At 43.1% G+C, this 10,842-nt stretch overlaps 1 protein-coding gene across 1 annotated transcript in view; it reads left to right on the top strand.

Annotated features, from left to right (window-relative positions):
* Positions 1–9,972, top strand: part of bcl2b (BCL2 apoptosis regulator b) — a 163,512-nt gene extending 153,540 nt beyond the window's left edge. Inside the window, exon 2 of the mRNA XM_070880796.1 lies at positions 9,692–9,972. Coding sequence (XP_070736897.1) covers positions 9,692–9,826 — 135 coding nt within the window. The 3' untranslated portion in view covers positions 9,827–9,972. The remainder of the gene's footprint in view (positions 1–9,691) is intronic.
* Positions 9,973–10,842: the final 870 nt, after the last annotated feature.

Raw genomic sequence — 10,842 nt, forward strand, 5'->3', positions numbered from 1 at the left:
CCTCAAGTACTGTAACTGTTGCAGGGAAACTGCTTTACCTTGACTTTTAAAAGTTTTCCTGAACAAGCTTTCTTATGATTCCTAAAAACTGCATCAAGCACCAGTTCCACTGCACACTTGTGTGGGATGTGAGAAATACGTGCAACCTGAATACTTTCAGGTGGGACTTCCTTGTATTTACCTAAACAAAAGAGGTTTGTGGATACGTCTTGTGCTAATTTATTTAGAAAGATTACTCCATGAATCGGTGGATGGTGCCTGACTTCAAACGCGTGGCTCTCAGCTGATGCAGAGTAAGCTGGAACTGGTTGCATTTTATTTATCTCGAGGATGCTAATTTCACTCATTTCAGTGTTGCATTCAATTTTAAGCCATTTGTTTTCATGTATTATCTCAGTAATTGCATGAGAAATGCATTCTGATTTTTGATCTCTATAGGACATGTATGTGGACCAAGTTGCAGATTATATTTTTGTGAAAAGTACAGTAATGTGTATCACCGCCAACATGAAAATTGTTGGACTGAATCCCAGTGTAGCTTGAACTACTTTGTTTGATTGAGAACTTTGAGTGTTAAGCCAAATGATGGTCATATGATTTATTTTCTCCATCTTCTGGAACGGAAAGGCAAACATTATCTAGTCACCAGCCTTCTCAGATTTGACGGTCACCTCTTTTTCTTCCTCTTTCCCCACCCTCCCCACGCGCACCACATTTAGATTTTTGATTCGGAGTGTAAATGTAAATAAGAAACCAAAGGTTTTCTATTACTGGATATGGCAGTGTAATGGTTATGTTATCCACGGGCCTAAACTGATAGCCCAGAGAAATAATTAAAAACTCACCATGAAGCTGTCTAATTGCTGTTAAAGCCCAACTGTTTCACTAATGTCCATCGTTCTGGCCTATGTGTGACTCCAGTCCCCCCCACTGTGATTGGCTCTTAACTGAAGTTGCTTAGCAAATCACACAATTGTATCACATCGTTTGTCGCCATTCAAGAAGGTGGTCCACCATCACCTGCTCAGGCCAATTGGGGATGGACAATAGATGTTGGCCTTGCCAACGACGCCCACATCTTTCACGCAAGCTCCCTCTCCCTGGCACCTCTGCACCCTCCCCACCCACAGTCACCCTTGCCCCCCCTCCTTCCCCACCGTCTCCCTCGCCCCCCCTCTCTCTCGTGCATCTGCCCTCTCCTGCCTGCCCTATCCCTCGTGCCATCACCCTCTCCCTGTCCCTCGCGCACCCGCCCTCACCTTCTATCTTCCTCATGCGCCTGCCCTCTCCCTCACGTGACATCTTTTTAACATTTGTACAAACCCCTGTACAGATATCATAAGACAACGTCTGAAATCTCTATTTCCTCCTTGCTTTTCATTATAGCAAATTTAGTTTCTGAAAGTCTGGAGCCAGTGTTTGGGATCGGAAGCACATAGTACAGGTCTAACAGATGCAGATCGTGTGTGTGTGTGTGTATATATGTGTGTATTTCAATGATTTAGATTTGAATATAGGGAGTATGATTAAGAAGTTTGCAGACGACACTAAAATTGGCTGTGTGGTTGATAATGAAGAGGTAAGTCATGGGCTGCAGGAGGATATCAATCTACTGGTCAGGTGGGCAGAGCAGTGGCAAATGGAATTTAATTTAGAGAAGTACGAGGTGATGCACTTTGGGAGGGCTAATAAGGAAAGGGTATACACATTAAGCAGGAGGCCACTTAATTGTGTAGATAAACAAAGGAACTTTGGGGTGTTTGTCCACAGATCCCTGAAAGTAGGCCAAGTGGATAACTTGGTTAAGAAGGCATATGGAATACTTGCCTTTATTGGCCGAGGCATAGAATATAAGAGCAGTGAGGTTATGCTTAAATTGTATAATACTTTGGTTGGGCCACAGCTAAAGTACTGCGTGCAGTTCTGGTCGCCGTATTATAGGAAGGACGTGATTGCACTAGAGAGAGTGCAGAGGAGATTTACTAGGATGCTGCCTGGAATGGAGAATCTTAGTTATGAGGACAGATTGGATAGGCTGGGTTTGTTCTCATGGGAACAGAGGAGGTTGAGAGAAGACCTCATTGAGGTGTACAAAATATTGAGGGGCCTGGATATAGTGGATAGTAAGGGTCTATTTCCATTGGTGGAGGGGTCTATTACGAGGGGGTATAATTTTAAGGTGGTTGGTGGAAGGTTTAGAGGGGATTTGAGGGGGGTTTCTTTACGCAGAGGGTTGTGGGGATCTGGAACTCGCTGCCTGGAAGAGTGGTGGATGCAGAAACCCTCACCACTTTTAAAAGATGGTTGGATGGGCACTTAAAGTGCAGTAACCTGCAGGGTTACGGACCTAGAGCTGGTAATTGGGATTAGGCTAGGTGACCTTTTGTTGGAATGCACAGATATAATGGTAAGTATTGCAGGAAATCGAATACGGCCAGGGTGGTGATCTGGACTAGTGTCGATCGCCTGGATGGGTTGGAGAGGAATTTTCCCAGATTTTTTTCTCCCCAAGTTGGCCTGGGTTTTTATCTCTCCCAGGAGATCACATGGCTCCGGTTGGGGTGGAGTGTAGAATGTTTCAGTATAAGGGGTGTCACAGTTATGTGAGGCGGACTGGTTGGGCTGGGTGCTCTTTGCCTTTCCGTCATTGTTCATCGGTTTATATGTAACCTTTAGGGCTGCTGACCGAGGGCCGTGCGGCTCTTTGTTGGCCGGCGTGGACACGATGGGCCGAAATGGCATCTTTCTGCGCTGTAAATTTCTATGTTTCTATATATAATGTGTGTGTATGTATATAATATATATAATATATGTGTGTGTATGTATACATATGTGTGTGTGTATGTACATATTTTTTTAAACAAGCAAACAATAGGGCATTCCCGTTCATTAAATGGAACCCTCGCTCTGCTTCATTCAACACAATGCAGCAAGGATATCCTGTTGAACCAATAGAGATAACCATGGAAATAAAGTCACTTCCTGACCAGCTGTTCAACACTTAATTCATCAGGAAGTTCTCACTTCCTCTTTGCTTCACTTTACCCGCCTACATTGCTCATGGTGAGCTAATAATACAACAGGACATTGAGTTACTGAATGAAATCTTCTGAAATGTGTAAATCATTAACTAGTTGCACTGTTTACTTTGATTACAACCATTTTAGTGAGGCAAGTTGCCATAGAAACAACCTCTTTCCGTTGAGACCAGCAGGGGCTCCATGTCCCTGGGTGCATGACCCGCTTTGGGGTTCCCGTCCCCCTTTTTAAAAATCGGGGGCCATTGTGTTTCACTGTTTGTCGTGTTGCACATTATAGAGAGTAGATTTTCATCTTTGTTGCATTCGGGGAATGCTCAGTTACCAAATGAAGTGAAGAGGAAAAGGGGGAGGAGCCATGTTATAATCCTTTCTCTGTTCCCTGTACAGGCACAGTGCCCCTCAAATACACCAGTCATCTCTGCCCCTACCTCAGCCCAACTGCTGCTGAAACCCTCATCCATGCAATTGTTAGCTTCAGACTCGACTATTCCAATGCCCCCCCTCCCCCCCCATCTTCCACCTTCCGTAAACTTGAGAACATCCAAAACTCTGCTGCAAGTATCCCAACTCACACCAAGTCCCTGTGCTCGCTGACATACATTGGTTCCACGTCCAGCAATGCCTCACATTTTAATTCTCATCCTTATGTTCAAATCCCTCAATGGCCTTGCCCTTCCCTATCTCCGTAACCTCCTCTAGCCCGACAACCTTCAGAACTCTACGTCCCACAAATCCTTATGCCTTGTGCATCCCCAAGTTCCTTCACCCCAACATTGGCGGCATGTCTTCAGCCGTTTAGGCCCCGGGCACTGGAATTACCTCGCTAGACCTCTCTGTCTCACTAACTCTCCTCTTTTTGTGCACTCCTTAAACCTACCTCTTTGACCAAGCTTCTCGTCATTGGTCCTAATATCTCCTTATGTGGCTCGATGTTGAATTTTGTCTGACAACACTCCTGTGAAATGCTTTAGAATATTGGAGCAGTGCCATGTGCAAGTTGTTGTAATCAGCAGTGAGTGGCAGTGGAAAATTGGCCCGAATGTGGAAGGGTGAGAGAGAAAATGGATTGAAGGCCACTTGAGAGACAATTTAAGCCACAATTCTGAAAATCAGGATGCAATTAGGTGAAAGTGTTTCTTCGAGAAATAAATTTTAAACGGTCATTTCCTTCATGATGTCTTAATTTCCCTATAGTTATATAGAGAGAAGTACTCTTTTGTCATTTTTAATTGGTAGAAGACTGAGGAATTAGAGACTGGCTATTTCAGTATACTCAAAAGCATTTTAATGGATTATTTACTGAAGGAAAATAAACCAATAGAAAATAGCTGCTGAGCAATAGCAGAGTGTTAAATGTTGCCAGACTGTTTAATGCTTTAAATCTATTGGCTTGTACATCTTTCCTTTGTGCAAACAAAAAAAGCCCATCGATACAAAAAAGGAACCAAAATAACTTCCTTCAGTAGGAAAGTTCATGCAAAGCTAGGAATTTCAAAGTAGACCAACATCTAATTGAGGGTTGGTATTAAAAAACTAAAATGCCTCTAGTCGCAGTGCACATTGTAAGCCGCACCATTGTTGAAGTGGAAGGGGGATGATGGAAGCACATTTTCACTGAGGATTTGGAAAAAAGTGTTTGAGAAGAGCTTGTGGGAGATGTACTCCGAGACAGTGAGGCAAGTGTTTCTGATTGATTTCTCAAAAACTCAACGGGAAAATTCTTCACCGCTTACTCCCACTCCGCTGGTGTGAAAAAAAGAAAAACTTGTATTTATATAGCGCCTTTCATGGCCTCAGGATGTTTTTTTTATTTCAAAATATACTTTATTCATATAAAAATTTGCACAATACATTGGAAGACAGTTCAGTACATTTGGATGCGCTCAGCAATTCCACGCAATACATTTGGATGCTGGCGGCAGTTCTGTTTAATTCATTTGCTTGCTTTACATTTCGAGGTACAATCCAGGATACATTGTAATACAGTCATCAAATTAATTTACTAGTGGCACTATACAGTACACGGAATGGGTGAGGGTACAGTTACATTTCGTTGTAACATACATTACTAAACAGAACTTGCATTATACATAGGTTTTTTCAGATCACGGTGCTCTATGTATACAAAAAGTTTACAAGGACAGCCCGAGGGGAGTTCTATACTGATTCCAGCCCCTGGGTTTATCGTGACGGAAGGGCTTTAAACTGTGGCTCTGTTGCACAGCTAAGGAAGTACTTTTTGAAGTGAAATCACTGTGGTAATGTAGGAAGTGGTTACTGTGACTGAAGTGGGGCAGAAACCCCATTTACATGCGCATGTCCGACAGAGTAAGGTTGGCGTAGCAGGAGCAGCTCCAAGGAAATTTCCAGCCCAAGTGTTTTTTCTTGCCCACTGCAGGTAGACAAGGAAATGAATTTTCCCGTCACCCACCACATTTACATACATAAATAAATCTGTGCATACAACACTGAGAAGAGCATGGCTCAGGACTGCATAGCTACAACATTATTTTGTCCGACAAAGTGGCAATGTGTTCAGTCTCTCTTTTCCCCCTCTCTGTTTTTCTCTTGTGTTAATCTTCCAAACACTATAGGAGTCACATCTGAAGTGATTTGACATCAATGTTTTTAGGCTGTCCCTGTTGTAGTACTGCTTTGCTTTTCTTGGCCAATGTTAAAGATTTATAATTTGAATATGTTGGTTGTAATTTCCCAATTAATTTCCTTTTGAAATGCATGACACATTAAGGCTATTGGGCTCAATTTTCCCCAAGACCGTTTTCTGGCATATTGCCAGAGTTTTGCAACCGTTTTCCTAGGCCAGAAATGCGGCAGAAATAATTTGCCAAAGTTTCCCCAATGTATAATTTGAATTTGGCGGCACGCAGCGAGTCCAGTCGCCTAGGGGGGTGGAGCTTGCTGTCTGCGCCGAAAAACGATGCCACATCTTCTGCGCATGTGCGGGAGAAAAACGTTACGTTTTTGACATAGTTGCAATGGACGCGCATGCTGAGTACAGCTCCGATTTGGCAATCGGCCATTTTTTAAAGAGTCAGTCAAGTGTGAGAAGGAGTGCTGTGTGAGAGCATTGGGAAAATCACAGCTGCAGCAATACAAGATGCAACGCGGTGCAAGGACCAAGAATTTTTTTTAGAGGAAGAAGTGGAGGCACTAGTTACTGTGATTGAGAACAGATGGCAGGAGCTGGACACCGAAGAGGTCACATAAAAGTTCCGCCCAAAGAAATGAAGAAATGCTGGAACCAAGTTGCAGAAGATTACTGTGCAATGGTAATCACCATGAGATCTGGAGCCCAGTGTAAAAGGAAGTGGCAGGACCTTGGTCAAGTAGTTAGTGTAAGTAATATTTTCATTTATTCAATGCGATCATCTGCATATCCCACCCAGCAGAAAGACACCCTCTTTTAAAAAGTTAGGTTTTTCATATATTTGCAGAGGAAGGTGGCTCATAATAAAAGGGAAAGAACTTGAACAGGAGGGGACCCGGCAAATTTGCACCCACTGACACCCTTGGAAGAGAGGGTCGCTGCTTTGATGGGTGCTGCCTGGAAGAAAGCAATCAGTACTGCACAAGCTGGGCCCACACTCAAGGGAGAGGGTAAGTCTGCAAATTCATTGTGGTCCTTCAAATCAGCCTGCTGCCTGGCCTGCGATGTGTGAGCCTACTCACGCCACCCACTCTGTCCCCTTCTCTGCTGCTAACCATTTGACTGTTCTATTATCTTTTGCAGAACTTGAGGCCAACCCTGATGATGCAGAAGAAGATTCAGACGCGGCCGAGCCTGAAGAGGAAAACCTCTTCCAATCCAACACTTTCAGACCAACATGGGGGGAGGGGGAGGGGATGGAGCTGGATGAAGCTCCCACTGTTGTACTGACTTTGGAGGAGGTGCCGCTCATGGAGGTGACAGCCCCTTCCATGACTAGTGGTTTGGGTGTTGGTGGGACATTCCATGGTTTCACATCTTCCGAGTTTGCGGGTCCCAGTGGTGGGGTGCAGTGAGGCACACCCAGGACCCCACCTTCTGAGGTTGATCTCTCTCTCCCTTGCCTTCTCTCTTGATTTCTCTCTCTCTTGTCTTCTATATCTTATCAATTCTGTTATGATCTCTGATCTTTTGAACTATTCTCCCTTGTTCCTTATAAGTTGCAAATACACAAATCTACACACTCTTCCTCCTCTATATCCCTACAGTGTTGAAAATTGATACCCATCAACAAGGTTGCTGCTTTACGGTGATTGTAAGTCAGTTTGAAAGTTTTATTTGCTTTTATGCTCATCATGGTGAGGGATTCTGATGCTGGGGTACGGAACATTTCACGCACCCAGTGTCTGTGTGCCGCACTTCCAGGTCAGGTACAACCACTTTACATGCACAGTAAAGTTTCCTCTAAGCTACTTGAACAATGTGCCTCAGTTCTAACTTTACAAGAGGCAACTGTCTACAGCACCAGGTGGCATTTTCCTGCACCAAACAAATTAGGCCTGAAATTGCCAATTGGTCCCAAATAAGCATCTTGGTATGTTTTAGACGCTATGTAAATGGAAGTCGTTGTTGTTGAGACCTTTTTATACTGTAGGTCTGCACCTGCGGGGAACTGATTGAGACTGAGCAAACTCATTTCGCATAGGCTTCTTACACCCAGCAAATAGAGGAGACAGTCGGTTCTTGGTGACTGAATATGTCAAGTTTCTTTTTAATTACATTGGATTATTGGATCTTTGAGGATTTTTACTGATGATTTGGGGATTGCATCCTGCGATTCTATACATTTAACTGGAAAATTGCAAGTCAGTGGCCTTGCTCAGTACACAGTCTTCTGCAATAGTTGTTTTTTTTCCCCCAAGACCATGGAACTGTGGAACTCCTTGCCCCCACCCCCCAGTCTATCTCTTCCTCTTCAGCCTTTCAAACTAAAGTGTGGCACCACTGAATCAGTGCTCCCTGGATGACCTCTGTTTTTTTTCTTTTCAACCTTGGTGATGTTCTATACTGGGTTGTGGTCCCTCACCTTTCTGTTATACTGCCATCTGCCTGCTTTTGTTTATACATGAATTATATTCTTTATTTTTAAGATCTTATTGCTTTCTGTTCTGTATTTATAGACCACAAATATTGAGAACTGAAGAGACAAAGGGGGCAAAATTGCCCCTTTTTATAGCCGCGGGGGGGGGGGGGCGCTAATGAAGCACAATGGCGTTTTCGCCCTGGGGTTGGGGAGGGAGGGGTGCTACTGCCTCCCGGGAAATTATCCTAGAGGTTTGGGTGGGGGCACTGTCCCTGCAGTGACGCGCCCCGGGACAGCATGCAATCAGAAATTACATCAACGCTTTGTATGCTGGCACCTTTCTGCCCCGCTGTCAGTGTGCCCCTTATAGTGAAGACCTCGAGTGTCCCGGGTTGCCATCTTTATTTGTCAGCTGACTCTTGGATCAGCCCGACATTGGCGGCCATCGAGTTGACCGGGCTGGCCTAGTTGATCGCATCGCTGGTGACGGTGACCCAGTGGCGGCCACCGACAGGCCTGCAGAGTGCGCAGCTGCCCTCCCCTTTAATGGAAGGGGAGGGACGTTCTAGCACTGGCCTGCTCTGCGCGGCGCTGAACTCAGCGCGCACTACCACCCCAGGAGCGCCGAGAGATGGTGCTCCACTTCCTTTGAGGAGCGTACGGCCCAATTCTGCTGTGAGGGCGGGACTTCCGGGCTGGGCGCAGGAAGTCCTGGCCCTGGAAGGTTACCACCCCCAATCGGGGCGAGGGGCAATTTCTAGCCCAAATGAACTTGCTGAAAGGCTTTGGCTATGAATCTTAAGATATATACAATGGAATTATACAAAATTTAAATTATCATTAATCCCCTATGCCCTCTACTGGTTGAAAGATTGTGAATTCAATCAAAATATCTTTATGATCTTCAAAGTTTTAACTTATTTCGAAGGACTGATTTGTAAGACTTGCAAGGACAGATTAATAAAAGGCCGTTGTCCTTATTTTCTTCCTCTTTACTGGAATAGATGGATACAATCATGCTTTGGCGGTGAAAGTATTAATTCATTTAAAATGACTGTTAAATGTGAGGCTGCTGTGATGTATCTTCTTAAAATGTTCTGCAGCTCTTTATGACACTGGTAAAGCAGCGCTTATTGCCCATTCCTAGTTATTTTGGGATAGTGATTGTTTTGTGAATGCCACTTCTGAAATTATTAAGAGTCAGCCACATAGTGTGGACTAGAGTCACATGTAGGCCAGATCTGGTAGGGCATTATTGAATTAGTTGGATTTTCACAGCAATGTAGCAACTTTCATAGTCTACAAGTTACCACATTTATTGAATTGAGTTTCACAATTTACTAAAGTAGAATCTGAACTCACAGCCTATGTGTTAGTGCACTACCATAAGCATTACAGTACCGTACCCTATATCATTAGCCTCTGTTTATGAGTTGAGCTTCAGAACCCAAAGTCATGTGAAGAGTGCATTTACAGTGACCTGGCTGTTTAAATTCGGCTCTTTGTACAAGAAACTGTATTGACATCCTACGGGACACACTGTAGTTTTATTCTGCTTTAAATTTCTTATTGACTCTAAATATTTCTTCACTAATTTTTAATTTATTTCTTTTTTTACAGGATGCTTTTGTGGACCTTTATGGAAACAATGTGCAACCTCTTTTCGACATTCCATGGCCTTCTCTTCGGACTGTCTTGGGTATTGCTGCTGTGGGGGCTTGTATAACCTTTGCTTATCTAGCCCACCAGTATTAACCATGATTATTCAAGAGTTTTTAAAAATTAGAACTGCTTGCAAAAGTTTCTTGAACTGCTTTCATGTTACAGACAAGTTGTTTTTATCTAATGGGATCAAATTATCAGCCCTTTTGACAGCTTAGAAATATTCTTATATTTATAATCATTGAAACTTTTCAGGCATGTTTATAATATTTCTTTGGTAGTGGAGTTTGTGATGAGTTGATTCATGAAAATGTTAATGTGAAACAAATCTTAAAAGTACATTTCACGTGGGCTGGACTTCTTAAGGCTGGCTGGAATCTACATTACATAATGTATAGGAAGCAGTGCATTGCAAGACAATGATGTGACTAAGGGGGTTGGAATTTTGCTTGCATGAAAGTGTGAGTCAAGAACCCCGATTTTGGTCTTGACTTGTAATGCACTGCCACTCCTAGTTATAATGCAGTGCTTGACAATTCAGCACTGCATGAATTATGATGAATGCATGATAGGGATTGCCCGATAGCCTATTTATAGAAAGTGCTCGGAACCGAGGCTTAAATAGCTGTGTTAACCAATACCCTTTTAATGTAGTTGGAATTTATTGGCTTTTTAAAAACAAATTCCACTTAGAAATCACTCATGACCTCCAAGACTTTTAACATTGTACAGAACTTCCTGGAATAGCTGAAGAAAAATTCTTTGCGCTGTGACTTGAACATATGGACATTTATTGATCATGTCACTGAATAGCAAGCAGGCATTACAGGATTTCTTGTTCTATAGAGTAGCAACATGATACTTAGCTTGCATTTAGAGCTGCTTGCAATGAAATGGCACCTGATACCAATACTGAACAATTCAGGAAGAAAATTAAAACTGGGAGGGGAAGAAGGGAAAATAGCTTTTTATCAATTTTGCAAATATACACCAGCACTTAAGGAAATAAAAAAAACACAAACATGAATGTTTGAGTAACTTGCTAATGTTGCCAAAGGTCACTATGGTAAAATTTAGTTTTTAAAAGTGAACTGAAAATCATCTTATTG

Source organism: Pristiophorus japonicus, chromosome 5 (genome assembly GCF_044704955.1).
Source record: "Pristiophorus japonicus isolate sPriJap1 chromosome 5, sPriJap1.hap1, whole genome shotgun sequence".
In the NCBI taxonomy this organism is placed as follows: Eukaryota; Metazoa; Chordata; class Chondrichthyes; family Pristiophoridae; genus Pristiophorus; species Pristiophorus japonicus.